The sequence below is a fragment of the Pseudopodoces humilis genome, chromosome 1, assembly GCF_049639895.1.
Source record: "Pseudopodoces humilis isolate 2021_Gansu_Grassland_sample_001 chromosome 1, ASM4963989v1, whole genome shotgun sequence".
NCBI classification, from domain to species: domain Eukaryota; kingdom Metazoa; phylum Chordata; class Aves; order Passeriformes; family Paridae; genus Pseudopodoces; species Pseudopodoces humilis.
Window position 1 is genome coordinate 133,796,852 of NC_142200.1, and position 22,973 is coordinate 133,819,824.

General features: G+C 38.9%; 1 protein-coding gene across 9 annotated transcripts in view; it reads left to right on the top strand.

Moving 5' to 3' along the window:
• MLLT10 (MLLT10 histone lysine methyltransferase DOT1L cofactor) overlaps positions 1-22,973 on the top strand; it is a 133,246-nt gene that overhangs the window by 74,124 nt on the left and 36,149 nt on the right. For all 9 annotated transcript variants that reach the window (XR_015772120.1, XR_015772119.1, XR_015772121.1 and 6 more), the window contains one exon: positions 17,009-17,187. Coding sequence is in view for 3 of the 9 variants with exons in the window: in XM_014248596.2 (XP_014104071.1) it covers positions 17,009-17,187 (179 nt within the window). In the remaining 6 variants the exon portion in view is untranslated. The remainder of the gene's footprint in view (positions 1-17,008; positions 17,188-22,973) is intronic.

Genomic DNA, 22,973 nt, shown 5'->3' on the forward strand with positions numbered 1-22,973 from the left:
TTAATTTGAGAATGTTTCAGTTTAAAAAAATGTTTACAAGCATGATCGTAATTATTGTACAAAAAGAATTACTATTCCTGGTCAAGATTTTTTTGGTAATGGCGTACGAGTAATTGCCCTGTTTTCTGGGGTTTTTTGGTAGGTTTTTTGTTTGTTTTGTTTTCATTTTTGTTTTTTTTAAAGTTAATAGAAAAACACAGTATAGTGCTTAATTGGATGGGCTGCTGAAAGCAAAAAATATTCAGCCTGTTCTATTCTAGAAGTCTCCAAGCTGACTGACTTTCCATGGAAGCAGTGTTTTGTGCATGAGATGCAAATCAGCCGCCCTGAGTGTTGCAAGACCAGAAACTCTTGGGACATCACTTTTAAACAAAAGTTGATTTAAAACAAGGCAAAGTTTTCCTTTCCCAAAAAATTGTCAAGTTTTTGGTTTTGAGTGAAAACAGATGGGAGGGCTTTCTGAGGTGAAAAAAAAATGGCCCAAGGAAGGGAAGTTCTAATGACTAGGAAGGAGCTTCCATGTCAAGTTGTTAAGGCCTGCTAATTTCAGAGAATATCTTGGCAGCTGTGGAAATTACACGACTAGCTAATTGTTGTATGAGAATGTGTCTGTAAAATTAAAATAGAAATTTTGAAGATTATATCTATAAACTAGATTCCCAAATTATGGTGAGTCTGGGCATTAGCTTCTATTTAAATTTCAAAAGATGGCCTTATTTAATTATACTCAGACAGTCAACAGCAAATAGTATGTTTAAATTTTGAACTTGTAATACATTTCAGACGCTAAAAAAGAGCACAACAAAGCAAAGAAATCAATATGGGAAAAGGAATGTGCATTTTCTTGACTTCCCTTTTAGGTCTTCTATTTAATAACAAAATAAAGAAAATTTTGGAAGAAAGACATGGTTTTAAGCAGCTTAGAAAACAGATGCAGATATTTCTAATTTGTTTGAAATACTGTTTCTATGCAAGCTTTGTGAGTCTTGTGCCCAAATATTACTGAAGTAACAAATACAAGAAATTCTGCAGGTCTAGATTTTTTCCCATACAGAATTATTTGCGCAATTGGCATCTAAATACAATTTTTTTAAAACATAGTAAGTGTCTTTATGAATACACTAACTATTTGCTAGTTGTATCTATACTGGCAGGGAAGAAAATGGACTGGGAAGGGCTTAAAGGCTACTTAAGTTTCTGTACTTATTACTTTCCAAATTTAGCTATAAGTCTGTTTTGTTTGGTAAGGGAAGGTTTTCAGAGTTGTTCGTGAGCTTTTGGTAAACTGCTTGCTTTTGTAATATATTTTGCCCATTAGCCTACAAAGTGCTTAAAGTGCCTTGTATATATTTGATGTTAGGTTTGAACTCGTGATAAAAATGAACTTATTTCAGGCCTGGGTAATCTGCATAAACTACGCTGCATGAACGAGATCTGGCTGACAGCTTTGTTGCTATTGTCTGCGTAGTGAAGAAAATAAATTGCCTGCTTTTCCAGTGGCTGATTGTCTTTGCAGATACATGGAGGAAAAGTACGTGGTATTATCATTATTACATTAAAAAATATTAGGGCAGAAAGAGAAAATGTACTGAAACTTCCAGTTTTGTGCTTGGAGTATGTTAGTTCTTTAACTCTTATTAAAAAACTAAGACTTGTAATTTTAAATAGAGTGGGGGAATAAGGAGACACTGTGAAGCAATTAAGATTTCTATCCTATCAGATGTCTTTGTTGCAGAACTTGATATTTGCTTTAGAGGTGTATTCCTTTTCTGAAAAATAAGGATATATTCCTTAATTTTATTGCTGCTTGGGAAATAAAGTGAGTCACAAGTGTTTGCTTACTTGTAACTGTTTAGTTCTCAGAAACTCCTTTAAAATGGCTTAACTTAAAAAGGACTTTCATAATGGTATCAAATTAAGAGTTTTTTTGTGTGTGTATATATATATATTATTTTTTCTTTAAATTAAAATATCCATCTTCTTGAGTGTGAACATTTTTCAGCATCTGGAGTCAATTACTAGAGTATGGCATTCTTTGTAAGTCAAATGTGAGATAGCAGTCAGTCTTTTAACTCCATAAAATCTGTTAAAGGTGACATGGGAACATAAAAAAGTGCATGTGGGGGAGGGTAGAGAAGAGGCTTGACTATAAAAGGAGCAGTAGGGTTTTTTACTGTTCCTTGAAAATTGTACTTTTCAGATCTTACAGACTTTCAAGTCTTTCAGAAATCAAATTTAACTGAAAAATAAGTTATATGTATGTGTTGATAGTTCTTGAAGCATTTTTGTCCTTCTGAAGACTTTCCAATTCATAAGGTAAAATTATTTTTTTGTTGTTGTTGTCAGTCAGAGGTGACAGCACTACAGTCACGTTTTTAAAATCAGAGGGGAAGCATTTAAATTTTCCATTTAATTGATGTGAAGAGCTGCAGTGCCAAAAGTTAAACTGACTGAAAGTTGTCTCAGGATTGTATCTAGGGAGAGGCTGTGATGTCTAGAGATGTTGTTGATGATCATAATAATTTCTGCAATTCCTTTGTAAAGTTTCAGAAAGGAAATCAAAAAAATTAAATAGAAGTGCTAACATAATACAGTGGCATAAAAAAGACTAGTTACCTTAAAATAATTGAGCTTTTCAGTGAAAGATGTTGCTCAGGGACAAATCCATTAAGACTTAGAACGGGGAGATTCATGTGACACTTGTATAGGATGACACTCATATTCATATAGTAGCTATACAGCTTTTTAAAACAAATATAATAGGGCTGAGTGTCTGATTATCAAGTCCCTATGCTACCTTCTTATGTGATTAATTTGTTTTTCTTCCTTAAGTAGTTATATGGGTGTCATAGGTCTAAGAACAGCAGCTTTCTGAAGCTCCAGGTGGCCTGTGGTACTGTAGTGTGTGACTTGGCACAGTGCTGCAGCACATGCACCCCAGCAATTCTGGTTCTGTAGTGGAGGATTTGCAGCCAGGTGGTCCCCTGGTAGCTCCATGTGCATAAAGATGTGCCTTAGGTACAGGAAGTGACAGTGTCCTAGTGCCTTTTCACTATATGGTGTTTCTGGTACTCTACAAACATTACCCGTATCTGCACAATCTGCATGTAGATCCATCTGAATATGAGCTCATTTTTGATAAATCTCCACAGTGTGATTAAAATGCAGAAAATTGGTAGCAGTACAGTGTACTTCTAGAAGGTTACTCAAATAAAACTCCCTTTGAAGAGTATTAGGCATACCTGAAAAGGTGTTGTAGGAATATGATATTGATATACAGGTATGCTGTATACATAAAGCGTGCTGTCAGAATTCTTAGCAGGACAGTTCTTGCAAAGGCTTTTATGGTGGTAATGCAGGAAATAGTAAGTGAAATAAACTATTTTGTATTCTTAGAAAAGCTACTTCTTACCTGGTCCTGAATGTAAAGCCATTTTGTAAAACCAAACTGGAATTTAACACCTAGTTTAGATGCAAACTCATTGCATCATATTGCTCTTTATATATTTTTTATTCAGCTTTTAAACAGAAGTCTTCATGTTTCAGTGTCAGATTTGGTAGGTATGTGAGAAGGCCATAAGGATAACAGGAAAAAACTGTTCATTTTGACAGTGATCTAGTTTGCTGCATATGTCTTTATGAGAGAGAATTACATGCAGTGGTAGAAGGTTCAGAAAAGAGTTCTCACTAACCTGAATAACAGGAAAAATTGAAAATTTTAGTCATAAAAAAGTGAGTGAGCATCTATGTTCTTTGGAGCAGTATAGCTCTAGAAATCTGAGTTGAGAAGGGATTTATGGAAGCTGGTAACAGAACTGAAGAATATGAACGTGTAACTGGGACTTGTGCATGAAAAATTCTATTAGATACTATGTACTTGACTTGGCTTTATTTCTGTTTCCTATTGTTTATTTGTTTTGAACATCTGTGAGATAAGAATGACTAGAGATTCCAAGTAAATTAAAAAAACCTCAGCAGAAACACCCCCCAAACAAACAAACAAACAGAAAACCAAACACCAAACACATCAATCATTCCTCCAAAGGAAAAAGTGGATCATAAACTGTCAATATCATTAGCTTTCACATAAGAATGTCAAATGCAAATTGTTGGAATTTGTTTTGTTTGCGTTTTTTAAGCTTTTTTTTTTTTTAAAGTGTGGATAGCTATCATGGACAAATGCCTAATCTGACAGATTTAGGGCTTGGTTACATCAAATAACATCCTTCCTAGGGACAAAGTCACTAGGCTTTTTTTCTCTTGTGGAATAGGGGTAAGCTTAGAATGGAACTTGAGTTTTTGTATGTATAACCAATTCCCTTAAAAACAAGTGAACAGCCAGAGGGTGGTGGCTTGGATGTAGGTATTAATACCAAATCATTTCAGAAATTGAAATGAATGAGCTGGAAGCATCAAAGTTTTTTCTGAGCAGGACTTACTTTAAGGAGGAATAATTGTAAGGTTCTAAGTAAAGCAAACAATAGCATCTGCTGTAAGGATTGGATGACGAATGGAAAGATTTAGCCATGATTGAGAAGAAAATACGGGAGGCAGCAGAGATGGCAAATAAATGAAAACAAGTAGAAGTGAAGTTCAGTTATTACAGCATTTGTATACATATAATTACCATTGACAATCCCTAACCTTTCTTGACACCTTAGCCTGTTGGATTTCAATTTGGCTGTACGTTGTGGCAGAAAACTGAGTGACTGGAAGGGGGGTACTTCAGTGCAGGAGTCAGGAAAGACATAGCTGCCCAAAAAGGCAGTTACACAGGAACCAAGACAGTAGGTCTTTTTTCCTGCCAGAATAAAGCACCTTTTTTCATCTGTCTTCTACTAATTTATGGAGTGTGGAAGGGAGTGGTGTTAGGGGAACAGTTCTCCTTCTGTTCTGTGGAGAGGCTTGGGGGGAGTCTAGAATTGGCTCCGTCAGTCATAAGCAGGACTGATCTAGTGTTGGCCCTTCCTTGCGTAATTGGAAGAGGTCTGTGTTAGAACAGCTAGTGTTTTGTTAGCTCTTCAACTGCATCTCTTCCTTATTTGTCTATGAAGTTTTATCTTAGAGTAGGAAATTTTGCATTGGGACATATCTAGTCTATTCTGCTTTGAAACTTTCTCATACCTCTTGAGTTATGTTTGGGAATATGATAAGCAATATGTGATTGCTTGGAGTAGTGGTGGTTCCCGTTTGGTACAGTTTTAAAGAAACAAAAGTAAAAGGTATAGCTTTGGCAGTCTAGGACTGAGCTTGTTTGAATAAAATAAAAAATAAAGAAAAGAAAAAACCCCACCATCACCCCAAGCCTCCTTCCAAACCTACCCAATGGTTCTTTAAATTTGAAAGGGATTTTCTTTAGTGTTGAAAGCAATGATGGATCAAAATGGCTACTATTTCTAGTGTACAAAAGTTGAGCCTAACTGGAGAGAACAGATATGATTATAATCAAATAAAGGCTGTGGAAAGTAGGTGTGGGTGAAATGATTCTGCTCTTAAGAGTGGTGGACTGCAGTTGCATTGTGTCCTCTGCACCTGAGAAAGAATTTGTCTGTATAGCATAATGTTATTCCAGTAATGTTATCTCTGTGCATTTTAGTAATTTTTTCCTTGTAAATTATGAGTGTATTTTTGTATTTTGTTAGCTCTCTGAAAACTGTTAAGAAGGTTAATTAAAATTATCAGTTTTATTTATTTCAGATTAAGATTAAGGCACTTCTGTCAAGAATCATACAGAATTTTGCACATTGTGCATTTTTTCTGTACCACCAAATTTAAACCCCTGAACATTAGTTCTGTTTTGTAGAGAACACACTTTGTATGTAATGCTTTAATTAAAATATTCTGAATTTTAGAAGTGTTTCCATTGAAGTACCTTTGTCCAGTTATTCAATTTTAGTCAGTAGGTAAAAGTCAAAGCTTTTAAATTTTTTAAAATTGCTTCTTAGTTCTTGTAATCTTTGAGTATGAATGACGGATGTTTAAGATGTCTTTGTTAATTCATTTTTCTTGAAATTCTGATGTTCAGAAGACCCTTCAGAAGAGTTAAAAAATGGCTTATGACAGCAGTGTTTAGTAGTGTCCAGTTGTGGCAAGAGTAAAGAAGAGAAAAATAAAGCATTAAAGGCAGTTGCCCTGTTGGAATCCAAATAGTTACTGCAGTCAGATCTCAGAGGCTGATGCGTAGAAAATTCCCCCATGGGAGTATGACAGAGGTGTTCTCCCCACTTGGGCCTGTAAAATAATTTATTCTATTACCTCAAACCAGATGTGTAAACTGAGGCCTTTGTTCCTTAGTGGCGTGAAAGAGTGAAGGAGCAAACTGAAACTGAAACAATTCTAAGCAGGAATAAGCTGGTGGGATAAGTGGAAGAGGGCTGGCATCTGCATGACTGCCACCACTCTACAGCTGGGCATTACAGTGCTCTGGTGCTGTGGAGGCTGTGCAGGAGACTTCAGCTGCACGGCAGAGGATGTGAGTGTGTTCTGACACTTGAGGATCAGTGATCAGTAAATACTCTAAAAACCCCAGCATCTGTGAAGGAAAGGAGCATCTCCTTTGGTGTACCACTAGTTGGACATTCTTTTTATGTATCTGAGTTGTTCCTGAACTGAGCTCTCTGAAGTCCAGGAGACACAACCATTTTCTGTTAGACTTGATTGCTTGAATTCATCTCAATCTATCAGCGAAGCAAAACAGATGCCATGTGATTAAAATTAGCAAGGCAACTTCCGTTTGAGTTTCTAAATTTGTTGCAGACAAAAAAATTAAAATCAGTCTTTTCTTGGGGGCGCTGATTGCCACTGGAAAGAATTTGAATTTTTATTTGTAATAGTAGCTTTGGAATACAGCTAATTGGCATGTGCTGGAATGCTCTTATACTCAACATTTAAAATCTAACCAACACTGATAAAAGAAGTATAAGTAAAAAATTATAGTGGATAGAAATAAATCCATTTTACAATTTGTGCTACTGTAAATGATCAGAGCTCTAATACAAGAAAGATGTATTCAGGTATATTATTGTTCACTGAAATTCCTGTCTATACATATATTCTTTTGTGTGTCTGTTAAACATGATCTTAACATGAAGCCCTTTTTCTCCTAACTCAAAAGCTTTCGCGAAGTTGATGAATGCCATACATAATGGTAAGTTATATTAGAATCTTTTTCAGAGGTTCATTTATCACAAAGGGTAGCCTTTTGTGGAAAAGCCTGATTGAAGGTCTGCATATTCTATGGATTGGGTGAAATACAGGTCTGCAGTGCGTCAATTGTTCAGTACTTGAGTGAAAACTTTTGTAGATTGTCTGCAGGAGCCTGATAGGTCAATAGTTCCTCAGTTCTCTTTTTATGATCTTTTTGTATGTGTGAAGTAAAACGGTAACAGTTTTATTCCAGTTCTGAGATTCTTTTCTTTAATTTTGTGAATAGTGTTTTCTAGTCCTTCTTCTGTGCTCCATTCATAGGTGTGTTATAGTGGTGTCTACCTCGGGCATTCTCCCACTTCCCTTCCTGACTACTTAAATTACTACAAATAATGCATGTGAAGGTAGCCTTGTTTTGTCCATTCTTTGTTCTGACAGCCTGATGCTGCTCATTTGTGTCACTGATAACAGAACTATCAGGTTCAGAGGGAGCAATATTGAATCTTTAATGTATCTAATGGCTGTTTCCCTTTAGTGTTGAGCATTGGCTTTGTACCCCTGTTTCTGTATTCACTCGTAGCCAGTGGAAATGAAATACCTTATTAAATTAGAACTTGGTTTACTTTTTCAAGGCTGTTGTTAGTTTGTAGGAAACAATCATAGCTGTATTCACAAGTTACTGGAAGATTTAAAACTCTCACATGAGGCTTATTTTGAAGATTACCAAGTTTATTTCTCAATGCGATATTTAATTGGTGTCAGGTGATCTGTTAATAAAAATTGGAAATTTTTATCCATTTATGCTGGCCCCAAATAGAAGTTTTTTACTGCTGTGCACATATGTTAGGAGAGCAGTGCTGTATGCATTGTTAATTGTATTGACTTGAAATTCAGTGTATGCAAAAGAATTTAAATGTTTGAAACTTTGCATGGCCAAGTTTTTTGCATTTTAAGCAAGCAGTCATTACAGTTTTATAGAACTTCTGCTTTTCACACTGTCAGAGCTATGAATTACACCTGTTAGGCAGATGTCTAGAGTGGTGGGTCTCTTAAATAATAAAAATTTTAATATTACATTATGTTTCATAGTCTACATGTGGTGAGAAATACTGAATTTTCTCTAGATTTTCTTTGCTTTAATAAAATAGGTTTAGCTTTTTTCCTTTTGATATAGGGTTTCCCTCTCACTCTCCCAGGTATACAGTGCTCTGAACCAGCTTTGAGATGAAGGAAAGCAAGCTCACCATTTTTCTGAACAAAAATAAAACATCTGAAGGGTATCTGACAAAGTGTGCTGAATTTGGACTTGGTGAGTTTCTGCTGTTTTATAAGCAGAGCATTTTTGCTGTTTAATGTTGAAGAGGTATAGATTCACAAGAGGGTGCAGAATAGAAATCAATGGAATGCCATTTGTGACTTCTTTCCACATTACGCTTTTTGTTTCTTAAACGAATGGCATAGGTAGTTGGAAGGGCATATATTGCCAAACAGTAGTAATGCTTTATATAACTTACTGTTGTGGAACAGCATAATGGTAGCTACATGTTTGCTTTAGAATGATGTTTGGACAGGATTTATCGTCTAATTACCTTTTTTTGGGGTGGTGGGGTGGTGGTAATGTTTCATGATACCTTCTGACGCTAAGTTGGTTACTTTTTTCCCCCAGTATTGCCTTTCTCTCCTTCCCTCCCTCCCCCCATTCCAGTATTGTAGGGATCTTGTTTTGTCAGAAGCATGTATCTGGGTGAAATCAATGAGAGTAGATAGAAATTTTGATAATATAAACAACAAGAGGAGATCTTGTCATGTGTGTTTATATAGGATGAAATGAAAGTATTAGAACTTGAGATAAGTATTTAAATAAAGGAAGATCATTTACTCCAACAGCATATTCAGATTGTGTCAGGTAATGCCGACGATTGTAGATGTCACTGTCAGTAAGAGTTTTGATGGAGTCTGTGTGAGGAGCTTGTTTTTTCATTGCACAGAGTTTAAGCTGGCTGAACATCAGCAATAAAGTACCAAAAAGAAAACCAGTGAGATTTTGTTTGAGTGGAAACAAACACAAGTTTAGAGCAGAGAGGTTTATTATTAATAGTTTTGCTATAAAGGTGGGCAAACTGTCAGTTGAAATTTGATGCTGACAAACTCTGAAGGAGGAAAGATAATAGCTAAAAATTGAACTGGTTTGAAAGAATCTAGTCCTAAAGAAGAGGACTAGAAAATGGAGTCATGAAAGTTGTTCCAGTAAGATGCCTGCCTTAATAGAAAGGTGTCAAGACATGTCAAGGCAGACAGTGGTAAACTGCAGTTTTGCCAGTAAAAGACTTGATATACTCAGTGCTATGTTTCACAGTTGTATAGTCAACTTCTTGTATCTTTCATACCTTTTTCAAAACCTTTTCTATAAACCACAGAGTTTGCAGTTGAGAGATGTAAACTGCTATTCACTGTGTGATAACGATGTGTTTTGTCCTTCCAAGTTGTACTCTGGATCTTACAGTCAAACTTTTTTGACTTGACCATGCAGTCTCATCTCTTCTACGGGTCTAGCAGTGAATAGGAACAAGAGGGATATACATATCTGTAAATGCATATATATACATATTGAGCAAACCTATCTTTTGGCAGTTTTAGTGCATACTTAAAGGCTCTGAGAAGCAATGACCTGATTGTAGAGTTTGCTTGTTGCCTTTCTGTGGTTACTTCAGTTCTTGCTTGTCCTGTCTTCTGTCTGTTTTATTTCATACTCCTGTTGCTGTTTTCAGGTCTTTGTTATTGATTGTTCTGTCTTATGTTGATTTGTGAGTTGCAGTGAGGCAAATCCTAATACAGAGCAGACATCCATTGTTCCAGTGTCACTCCTGTGATTGTTTTTAGAAGACAACATGTTTACAGACAGACTTCATTTCTGTAGCCTTTGCCTCTCCATCAATGCAGGCAAAATTTGGTATGATTTTTTTTAACAAGATAACCTAAACTAAACAGAATCTGTACTGAGCGTGAATTAAAATCTTTGAATCTAGCCCAACTTGGGCTAGAATTTTTCAGTGCTGATGAAAAGGCATCTGCCTGTATTGAAGCATGGAGACAGTAGTGCTCAGCTAAACCATCTAAATTGATAAAAACAAAGAACAAGAGAAGGGTAAATTAAAAAGTCAGCCTGAAGTAGTTCTGTTATGCACGTTTCGAAGTACTGAGTGGCTACAAATAGTGAGTACAAATTACTATTTGGCTGTCAGATATTGCAGTCTTAAGTGTAACTATCTGACCATGAGGTTCTAGAATACCACTTGAAAATTATAACTGTTGCTAATGACAGCTATTTGTGGGCCTTCACAAATTTGGGCAACAGCTGCTCCATCTTCTCCCCTGCCCCCTCCCTTCAAAGGCTTCCCTTCTAAGGCACCAGCCTCAGATCACTGGAATTCAAAAGGGATAAGCTTCCATAAAAGACCGTATTATATTCACAGTGAAGAGGAAATCTAGTGCTTCCAGTGACTCACCATCCAGCACTGAGGTAGATTGCTGTCAGAGTGGTTTGAAGCTATGCTGTGTTTTCAGAGATCTTAAGCAAACACAATAGATTTTTCTGAAATCATTAAAAAATATAGATCACAAGTCATGCTCCTATTCATGAATACTCATTAAGTGAGCCTAAAACTGCTTTGGTTTTAGTTTGTTGTATTTAAGTGACCTAGGCTTGTCACTTAAAAAGTGAACTTTTTAAACTAAACCTTAAAAAGTTAAGGTTTTTATCAATTGTTCTTAAGTATCTGTTTAACTTTTTCTTTTACAAAGATCTTTCTGTGCTGTAGTACACTTGAAGTACAGGTCTTTTATGTGGTTATGAGCATATGTGTCTCAGATACGATCATGGAGCTCTTTATCTTAGTATTCTGTTCTAGAAGAGTACTTGAAAACATTTTTACTTGTGGTAGAACAAGCATGAAATTCTTAACATGTATATTTCATAAAGCTGAATTAATTGTGAAATATAAACAGGCAGTTATGAAGCATTTCAGAGATTTTTGTGAGAAGTCAGAACATCTGGAGGAAACAAGTGAAAGGAGTTTTGTCCCTGTGTCGCCCATCTTCCACCCCCAAAAAAGACTGCACAGTTTAACTAAGGTGTAAGTTTGCCATGAGATACATTATGAAAAGTTTCAGCTGTTCAGAAAGGATTGGAAGATAGTCATTGGAACAAGGCTGGAAACATATTTAAGGCTTGTAATTACAAAGACCATTCCTCACACTCAAAATTCATACATTATAGATTTCTAGAGGCTGGGAGAACATTTGAGGAAGGTATTGATACATGCTTGCCTTCTTTTGTTCTTTTCCTTGTGTAGTTGCTGTTGTTCACTGTTAGATATAGTGAGCTAGAAAAACAGTACAGTTCTCCATCTTCCTAGTCTAGCACGTCATTCATCTGTCTCCTTGTGTCACATTCAGACCTTTTCTCTTAGAGGGAAAATTCTTCTTGGGTGGGCTATGAAAAATGTGGGTTTGAGCCCTTCTGTTGTGGAGGGCTGTATCAGCTTGGATTAATTCAAAGTGGGAAAATGATTGCTGACATCAGTGGTCATCAGTGAACATGGAATCAAGTGTAAAATACCATTGTTCACTCTAGCAGGGGGGACTAGCTGAACACAGTAGATGATTTCAGTAGCACATGGGTGTGTTCTGATCTTTCACCCCCACTCCGCTGTTGAACACAATTTCTGATTGATTACAGATAGCTGTACAATTAGGGGTTTGACCATAGGGATGGGAGTAAAAGAGATTACCTAAACATCTTTTGCTGGATGAGTTGCCAAGGATTTGGGGTTAATTGTAATGGAGTTTGATAGCAAACTTTAGATCTTTGCTGTATACATAGGTGATATGATCATGGATTCACCATATATGTGTCATATTGCTGTGCTGGATTGTGTCAAGGTTCTTGTCAAGTATTTTGGTCTTTGACTGTAAATCCTCTCTACAGAGTATTCTCAAAGGGACTAATTGTGGCAGTCTGCCTTCTGTCAGTAGATATGAAACTGGAACAACTGTTTGAAACAGTTAGAAAACCGGTTTTTGAAAACATGTACACTTGTACTTTGTGTCTTCCCTCCTCCCCTCCACCCCCAGCAGTGTGCATTCTTTGGGTATTTTAAGTCTGTGGGGCTTTATAACTTCGATCTCAGTTATGGAGAGTACTCAGAATGCCCTTTGTGAAAGGAAGCCATTGACTGTTCATCTGTGACTGATGGAGGCTGTGCCTCCATCAAAAAAGGATGCCCAGTCACTGAAAGGGAGGGAAATGTAGCTTGTTATCCAGCTGCAGATCTGTACTTTCACTTCATGCACGTCTAGAACTGTTACTGCAGAGTCTTGTAGAAGCCTGTCTGAAAGTGAACCATACCACTTTCCTCATCACCAGCAGGAAAATAGTTTGATTATTTGATTCTTAGGTTTCAGATTTCTTCAGGAAGGAGGCAAATTGGCCCTAGCATCCAAGCTCATTATCTCATTAATTTAAGTGAAATATTGTTGCTACCTTGGCAGTTTAAAGTGCAACTTTCTTCTCCTTTGACAACTGTCAAAAATAACCCATTTTTATTTGCTTCTGTTTTGTATTCAAAACACTTCAGTTTATGACCACATTACAAAATAACATGGTGGGGTACTTCTTCAGCTATTAACATTGTACTGGAATAGAACACGTTCTTTCTTGTGTAATGGAACTTTATCAGTTTTTTTGTACATGTTTAGTTACTAATGAATGGACTACTTAATGCAAAAACTCCTTTTCATTTTGCACTGTATAGGAAGTTGACATGGGTTTAGGGGAGACTTTTTGAGATTACTACATGAAATGAAGCTACTGATAACATGTTTATAGCTTCAGTTTGTGTAAAGAAGTTCTTGTTCTTATAGCTCAAAATTTGCTTTTATTTCTGTGATTTCTACTGTGAGTTTCCTTGAGGATGTTGTCCCAACCCCATGCCCAGCTGCTCTCCCCCAAGTAGGAAGGTTTTATAGTTCTGTGCAACTTCTGTGGGCCTGAAAGTTTACATCTGAAATATAGCCTCTTTGGCCATATTCTTCTTATTCTTGAAGTTTTGACAAAATACTAAGATGACAGATATCTGAGAACTTTCACTTTTCTGAATTGTAGTAATAATTTCAGATTTCTGACCTACAGAAGAAAATACAGCTTTAGGGAGACCATTTTATGAGCTTGCTAAGGAAGTAGTCTAGATGTTGTCTGTCTTGATTTCGGCCTACTTAAGCTTTAAGTCTTTTGACCAGTTTACAGAAAAAAAAGTCTAAGACACATATGTTCCTGTAATAGGAATGGATGGTGTATGGGTACAAAAGTAACAAACCACTGCCTGTTTCCTCCCTCTTTCTGAACTAGGCAGTCACCAGCATAAGAAAGGAATGTAAGAGAGCTGGGTAATGGAGGGGGCTGTGGTGCTAGAAAATAACAAGTGAGGATTTCATACCTGGATACAGAAATTGTGGTGGGAGAGCTTAGTGTATTGATGTAATTGTGAGATGTAACACTGTGGAAATCCAGGATTTAATCAGTTTTGTTAACTCTTCTGCTCATGAAACTACTTACTTTTGAGATTTTGAATAAAACCACTAAAATTGTTCTGTGTGCCACCTGTCCTGTTGCTGGTTTTGATTTGAGGCTATTTTGTTTTCACTATTCTTGAAATGCTTTTATATCCTCTGTTACAAAATTTGTCATTGATGATGCATAAAGAATGCATTTTTTCTAGTCTACATTATCTGATATATTCCCTCCTATATGATACTACCTTTCTGTGCTAAGCAGGCAGTTATTTGTTGGCCAGAGATAATTATTTTTATTTTTTTCCCACTTGTCTTTTTGTTAAGCCATTTGAGCCAGCAGTGTAGGTTACATGTGCATTTTATCTGTTAGAGCCTGAAGTCCATGTTCTGCATCTGTATTAACGGTGTCATGCACAGTCAGACTTTACCTGAACAGTGTTACGTGTCTATTTCCACCTGGAGCCAAAGAACTGTGTTCTGGTTAATGCTGAACATTGCATTTGAACATGCTATTTATGGTGCTGGCAAATTACATGATGCCATTTATCACAAGTTACAGCTCTTTGGCTTTTCAGTAATTTGGGAAAGACTTCAAGGTGGTTTGTTTATTTTAAACTTAAATGTAGTTTACAGAGATTTACTCAGGTTTTCATTACCATTCCTTCCTGATCCAGAAAGTGATTTATCTCTCCCCAAACCCTAAAAGGCAACTTAGTATGTTAGAGATATTTCAAATGCGTATTGTCTTGGCTTTAATGATACACACATAGTTTTTATACAGGCATTTTTGAAACTGTGTGAAAATCAGTAATTTATTTGGATGTTCAGCGTACAGTTCTTTGATTGCTGCATGGAGTAGTATCTTGGTTGCATGACTAGTTTCAGAAGGTGCATGTACTTCATGTGTTAAGTAAGGGATTGCTAAATGGAGATACTTATCCCAAAAAGAGTGTGCTGATAGGTCATATTTGTCCTGTATTTTGCAACAGCAACAAATAGTGTTTTTAATACTACTACAACAACTGGCGAGAAATATTAGCTTAACCTCATTCCGCTGGCAAACCAATTTGCTGCTTTTCTTTCTTTTGAAATATTCTTTTGCCTGTGATTTCATAACTATCTGCTTGTATTCCAGAATTTTATTTTTAAGAGGAAGAATAAACCTTATCATTAAAATAGAAGCAGCAGAAGCTCTGCAGTTATTAAATATGTAAGATTTTTAAAAATTAAGAATAAAAAAATCTATAATAGCTTTAAAATTTTGGAGTTGTTTTCCCTTTCTGGCAAAATCTCCTTCATTTTTAGTACTTGCCTCTCACCAAAAATTTTGTTTTCTCCTCTCATTGCTGTTGATGTTTTATGAGAGTGATAGTGTTTGTGGTGATGAGCTCTTATGGTTTACTCACAGGTGTTGTGATATTTCATTATTTTTATTCTTAAAATGTATGGTTCCTGAAGCCTGATAATTCATGAGAATCTCATATTTTCAAGAAGGTTTGTATATTTAATTGTTTTACTGCATTCAAAAAACAAAAGGTCAAATCTCATCCTTTTTATTGATTTGAAATTGTTGATTAAAAGCAAATTGAAAAATCTTTTGAGGACCTGGGTTATATTTCAGTTTTTGTGGTTGTAGTTATGTCACATTTAAGAGTAGACTCAGCAGCAAGGCTGTTTGTTAATCATGTTCGTTTTGGTGGTGGGTAGGGGTGAATTGGAGCAGGATCCATAAAATGTGCTGTCTAGTTGATCCAGCTAGAACTGGGAAAAGATCATGGCAAAGTGAACACTTCAAGGATCTTAACTGCTAATAAGGCTGTGACTGTAGGTTTTGGGGATGGTAACAAAAAAAAAAAATCAAGGAAGGGGAGGTTGCTAAATGGAAGAAGATACAAAGCTCAGTAGGAAAGCAGAGATACAGAGTTTCTCTATGATGAAGAGATTGGGGAGAAGACAAGTCGCTAACTGTGGTTAGGCAGGAAAAAAGTGTTGTCGCGATGAGTCTTCAGCTGCTTTTTTGTATCTTCTTTCTCTAGTGGGTCTGGCTGATTTTCTCTTCCATTTTTCTTCACGGTTAATAGAGTCAGGGAATTTAAGATGCATCAGTGTTCGCATATTATGTGTGGGTTTGGATGATGTTAGTCTCTCCCTTGACTGCCTGTGCTCAGAGGGATATCTGGGTGGCGAGTGGTGTTTTAACATTGCGTATCTTCTTATTGTCACTGCCTTCTTCAAATCATTATTTGTATGAGTGACAAACTAGCTCCACCCTTTGCCTTCTAACTGGCATTTCAGTTCTGTTGCTTTTTTTGATCTAACCATGTTCATTCTACTTCTGTTTACTCCCTGTGGCACTCTTCCTCTAACTGCAGTTCAGTGCTACCATGCTTGATATTCCTTGGCCAGCTGACAGCTCACTTATCTAATGCACGTGGAGCCTAACGGTTTCATAGACAGGTACTACTTCTTGTCCTGGGCTTCTGGTCAGTAGGGTTTTTTTTCCCAACCTCTATAATGAACTTTACCCTGCATGTAGATGAACAGAAGTAATGGCTTCACAGAGGGGTGTGAACTCTTCCTATTTAAATTGCTAACTTACAAGTCTGACTAATGTTAACGTGTTTAGTTGTTTATTTGTTGGCTGTTCTAGCAGAAATATTAGTCAAGTATTAGTATAGATCATGGATGGAATTACAGTTCGTGAATGAATGAAATACCACCAGTTCTACCGGCAAATCTGAGTACCTTGTCCTCAGACTTGCTGTCAATATTTTTCTGAGAAAGCACAAGCAATCCTTAGTTGCCAAAATTACAGTTTTGAACAAATGTATGTTGTTTAGTAACATTTACTTTAAAGTTAAAAAGTATTTTTTCCATTTGTATGGTGTGTGTTCAGTTATATAGCCCAAAACTTCATTCTTAACAGTAATACATTGAAGGAACAAGCTCTGATAGCAGACTCAGTTGAAGGCAGGCATTTTAGCCAAAAATTCTGCCACTGTTAATATTTGAGCAGTTTGTAATGCACATAAATATTTGATTTATCACACATGTTTTACAAAAACTTAAAAGTGAATCAGTCTGTGTTCCCTGAACTGTAGAATGTTAAATAATGAGAGTACTTTTATCAATCAGCATGGTTAGAATTTCTACACAGGAGCTTTCTGCATTACATATTAAGTGATCTTGTTTGTCTTGATTAATTTTCTACTGCATATTTACGTGGTTACTAGTGAACAGAGGGAGGGGGAGAGAGAGAGATGCATGTAATTGTTTTTGTAATTTTTTTCAGGTATTTTTAGCAGCAATGATGTAGCAGTATCATTTCCAAATGCAGTATCTGGCTCAGGATCTAGCACTCCCGTTTCCAGTTCTCATTTACCTCAGCAGGCTTCAGGCCACTTGCAGCAAGTGGGAGCTCTATCACCTTCAACTGCGCCTTCTGTAACTACTGTTGTTGCTGCAACTCAGGTAAACTATCAAAAGAGTTTAAGACAGAAAACCATGTTACTCACCTGCTTAATTCCAATGTTAAAAGAAACCGTAATTTGTTTGGAAAATAGGTTAATGAACATTATATTTGTTGTGAAAAATATGGGGGCTGGAAGTTCCCCATAGCATTGCATAGTCTTAATTTGTAAAGCACATAGTTTTTTTAAAATGTAGTCTGAGGAAGTATTTATTAATAACTATATTATGACTAGTAGCATGAATGATGGTTGCAGTTCATCAGTGTTCTGACTAATGCTTTATCAGAACATAAGAAAAGGATTTTAAAAAGTGAAATATGTAATGTTTTCCATGTTTTATGCTTAAATGATGGTATCAGTTAAAGGGTGGTTTGTTTGGGAGATTCAACAAATGGACAGCTAGGCTAGCCCTGGCAAAGAGATGGCCAAGGCTGACATCTTGGTAACAAATGAATGTTGACATATGTTACAGTTTTGTATTTGAAAAGTCATGCAAATGAAGATCCACAGTTCATGTTTGATGGTGAAGGAATAAGGGAGGCATAGGAGAAGGACAGAAGGGTGGCATAGTTGAAGTAATGAACCAGAAAAAATACCTTTATGGTAGTATTTTGTATGAATTGAAGTTGGACAAGCTTGCATTTATCAAGATAAGAGAGTATGAAGTAATAGTTGCAGAAAGTCACCATGATTACTGTTGAAGTATGAAGGAATACTACAATATACATGATGGTTTTATACTCCTTGCTTCTTGCATTTTTCATTTTCTGAGGGGAATCTCTTACAATGAATATATAAAATATATGTATTTTTGTGTGCTTACAAGCAATGAACTTGTAATTTATCTATAGTGATCTAAGATAGTGGGTATAAACATGAAAAAATCAAGCTTATTGTGTGTATGTGTGCACAAGCAGGTGTGTATACTGCATGGATAGCAGAAATGCTATATGAAGACCAACATAGATTACATTTCAATATCAAATAGCAATTTGTTCTTATAGGGGGCAGTTCATATTTTTACATTATTCTTCTGGACTGGTTTTCTAAAGAAATAAGGTGGTTTCACCCAAAATTGAGTGGTATCTCTTTTGCACAAATTGATAGAAATTACCTTAAAGAAATTAAAATTTTGGTACTTTAGAGAGTTCTTCTTTTTTTCATTTCCAAAGATCATTACTCACTCTAACTCCCTGACAACACTTAAATTGAACAGTTTGGAGTTCAGGGGGAGGGGTGCCGCAGCGGTGTCGATGACAGGGGTGCCGCGACTACCCTGAAGAAGCCGTCCTGAAAAGGACTGCCCAGGGGCACAGGCATGTCCTATGCCCGGCGAGTGATCTCAGCTCAGCGGCAGCGTGCAGGTGACGCGGAGAGAGAGACTAGAGAGCTGTATGGCATTCCACTGAGAAATAGCCTTTATTATAGCGGGGCCCTCAGTGAAGGGAGCCAGTGACAGCAGCTCCTCGAACAGGGGAAAAACCGGGGTATTTATAGAGGAGGAGAGGGGCAGGGGAAACTTGGATACATGTATCGGGGTGGATTGATAGGGAGGGAAACCAATGGGGTGTAACAAATTAACATGTTCAACTCTAGGGCCTCTGGGAGTGACACTTTTTCTCTGCATGACATAAAAGTGTCTCACCTAGGGAGAAGCTCTCCAGGGGAGAGCCAGGATTTCTAAACTGGCCAGTTCCCCGGCCTCCACAATTCCCCCTTCTTTATTTAATAAAAAGGCTTCTCCCAGAGACCTAGTTACCAACCTTTTGAAACATGAGAACATACATAGAACAATAACGATAATTAAAAAAAAATCCAAAATATGTTTTTAAGGAGGGAGGCAACCCATCCTTTGAGTCCCCAGCTTCTAAAAAGGTCCTCGAACCATTGGGGCTCCTTTTCAGCCTTGAGTTCCTGAACCGCATGTTGGAGTCTCTGAATGCAAGTGTGGATGCCTTCACTGTGACTTGATAGGTTGAAGCAGCGCAGTCTATCAAATCCAGGGGCTGTGCTACTAGCCAGGCATCCACAGCTGATGTTTTCGGGAGCATCCAGATGGTCAGGAACTCGAGGATGGTTTTGCTCTCCATTTTCTATAACAGAACATAAAAAGATTAGCTCTGACTTTGGGGGGGGGGCTAGTTTCTTTTCCCCTTTCTCTCCTGCCTCCCCCCTTTTTTTCTGACAAAAGAAAAAAGAAAATATAAGCAGGGAATGGGTATTGGGGATGAGGTAGTTGATTGCTGGTGGGGCCATTTTGCGTAGAGGGGGACGCATGGCTAAGACACCAGCAGTAGCAACATTAAGTTGCATCTTTGTGCAAATTAGCAAGTGAGTAATTTAAGGGTAGGTATTTAAGGTGAGAAAGGGAAGAGGGGGAGGGGAAAAGGGAAGGGAAAGGAGTTAGAGGAACTTGTGCATTTCACAGTGTCGAGCTGTAGGTTGGCTCTTGTCATTTGGCAGTTTTGGTGGCACGACGATTTGGTTTATATGAAGTGGGTTGTCTGGCGGTAAGCTGTGTCGGTCACCGTCTGGTCGATGGTCTGGTGGCGGGCCGGCTCGGTGGGCTCCGGCGACGTCTCCATCTCCAGGCTGCAGTGGCTTGTTGTTTTTGAGAACCTGTGTGGGTCTCAGGAGATTTTGATTGATCTGGTTCTGGTGCAGGATTTGCAGGGCCTAAGTATGGTTTTATATTTTTCCCTGGGAGCCACCTAGGACCAGATGGTGTTGACACACAAGCATATCCTCTCCCCCAGGTAATCAGTGGGAAAGGTCCCAGTGTTTGCTGTGATTCAGGGTCTTTGATCAGCTCTGGCGGCTTCTCCTTGAATTTGGCATGGGTCGAATTGGAGAAGTGCCGTATTACAGGGGGGTCAGGCTCTGTAGGTGAACAATTCAGAAAATTCATAACACACAGAGCCTTACAGAGCCTCTCAATGGGAGGAATGATCTCTGTTCCTCCCCGCTGCTGATCAAGGACTCTCTTAAGGTTCTGGTGTGTCCTTTCCACAATTGATTGCCCTGTGGGAGAGTGAGGTATGCCTGTGGTGTGCCTCACCCCTCACTGACTGAAGAAATCTCTCAACTTGTGAGAGGTGTAAGCAGGTCCATTATCTGTTTTTATTTGTTGGGGGACTCCCAGGGTAGCAAACGCAAGGAGAAAATGTCGGATGGTATGTTTGGCATTTTCTTCTGCGTGGGTTGAGGCAAACACTGCACCAGAAAGTGTCCACCGAAACATGAACATACTTAATTCTCCCGAAGGACGGGACGTGGGTAACATCAGTCTGCCAAATTTGGCAGCTGTTGAGTCCTCGGGGGTTAACTCCAGAATTCATTGCTGGAACCTGAAAAAATTGACAATTGGTAGCAACTATTGCCCTGGCCTGATCCCTGGGTAACTTGAACATCCTCATCAGGGCGGGGACATTCCGATGGTAAAATTGGTGGGACAATTTTGCTTGCGCAAAAATGTCCGGGACTATGGCCGCTCCAGCAGGCATGGCTAAGGTGTCCGCTCTCTTGTTACCTTCCGCGATGGCACCTGGGAGGTCAGTGTGTGACCTCACATGCATGACATAGTATGGTTGCTTTCTGTGGGAGATGAGATATATTAATTCAGAAAGCAATTTGTATAAATTTGGGTTAGAGACTTCTTTCAAAAATGCATGTTCTGCTCTCATAGCTATTCCAGCCACATAAGCCGAATCAGTCACCAGATTGAAAGGTTCTTGGAATTTCTCAAAAGCTCTGATGATGGCTGCTAATTCAGCAATCTGTGGTGATCCCTCAACCACTTGGACATCAGACTCCCACTTCTGTGTCCTGGGGTCCTTCCAAGTCATTACTGACTTGTGAGATTTCCCCGAGCCGTCAGTAAAAACTGTCAGAGCCTTGAGTGGTGTTTTGCTAAGTAATAATTTGGGGACCAAATTAAACGTGGTTTTAAATAATTTGTGGCCAGGTGGGTGTATAGAAATTTGGCCTGAATAGCTATTGAGAGCGAACTGAAGGCTCTTGTTGGTTTGGAGTAGAGGCTCCAAATCCCCAGTTGTTAATGGAAGGAAAATGCATGTGAACTCACACCCTGCAAGAGTGCGGAGACGAACTCTTGCTTTTTTAATGAGTTCAGCCATGATTTCTTGTGGAGTCATGATAGTTTTGGTGGGCTGATTGTGTGTGAAGATCCACTCAATGATAAGGAGTGGATCCTTCAATGCCCCATTGAAAAATGAGCGCGTGTAAGCGCGGGGCCTTACCCTGGACAACCAGCTGGAAGGGCAGGCTGGGTTCATACCGGTGGGCTTGCCGCGAAGACAGGGCCTCCTGGACCTTGGTGATGGATTCTCGGGCCTCCGGCATGAGGGCGCGCGGTGAGTCGAGGTCCTCGCTGCCACGGAGCAGGTTGAAGAGGGGTGCGAGGACTTCTGTCGTTATCTCAAGCAGAGGACGTACCCAGTTGATGGACCCGCAGAGCTGATGTAGGTCCCGCAGGGTCTTGGGGTAGTCTCTGATGGTCAGCTGCTGGGGCACGACGGTCTGCTCATGAATCCAGAGTCCAAGGTAGGTCCAAGGGCAGGCGTGCTGGATTTTGTCTTCGCGGATCTCAAACCCAGCATCCTCAATTGTCTTTATAGTCTTTTGCAAAGTTCGGTGGAGGTAGTCATCATCAGCGGCACAAACCAAGATGTTGTTCATGTAATGTAATATAACTGCGTCTGAGAACGGGACTCTCACTGGGGGTAGGATGTGGGCTACGTACCATTGGCAGATGGTGGGAGAATTTTTCATCCCTTGCGGGAGAACAAGCCAATGGTATCTTTTTAGAGGCGCCTGTCTGTTTGGGGAGGGAACCGAAAATGCAAACCTGGGGGCGTCTCGAGGATGGAGAGGGATGTTAAAAAAGCAATCTTTGATGTCTATGATTGCAAGCTTCCAGTCCCGAGGAAGCATGGAAAGTGAGGGCATGCCAGGCTGGAGGGGGCCCATATCCTCAATGACCTCATTGATTTTTCGGAGGTCATGGAGGAGTCTCCACCTGTCTTTGCCTAGTTTGCGTAAAACAAAGACAGGGGAGTTCCAAGGGCTGCTGGACTCAGTGATGTGGCCCTTGGCGAGCTGCTCCTCCACGAGGGCTTCTAGTGCGCGCAGTTTGGTTTCGGAAAGGGGCCACTGATCAACCCACACTGGATGGTGCTGTTTCCAGGTGAGTTGGGGGATGGTGGGCTTAGCGCGCTCTTCAGTGACCCCCACTAAAAATCCTTACTGGGAATACGCAAAGAAGCCCCCCATTGGGATAGGAGATCCCTTCCCCAGAGGGTGATTGGTGCCCTCACAACAAATGGCCGGATGGTAGCCATTTTTCCCTCGGGACCTTCTACTATTACATTGTGTCTGCTTCTCATAGACACCGCCACTCCCCCAATTCCCGAAATCATCCCCGCCACAGGCTGCAATTCCCAGTTGGCTGGCCACTTGGAACAGGCAATGATGGTAACGTCCGCTCCTGTGTCCAGCATTCCTGGGCGGTGGATCTTTCCCCCTTTATAGAACAGGCGGCACTCTATGATAGGCTTGTTGGAGCCCACAACCTGAGTCCACATGGCGGTGGGATTGAGGGGAACCTGTTCCAGACAGTCATTTGGTAACAAAAAGGCTTGTGCCACTGTAGTCTGCTGTTTTAAAAAATAAGGAGGGTCTGTGCAAGTCAAAGAGATGAAAATTTCATCTCCTGGGTGTAAAGTCTGGACTTCAGGTGTTACATGGACTTGTCCCGGAGAGTTAATT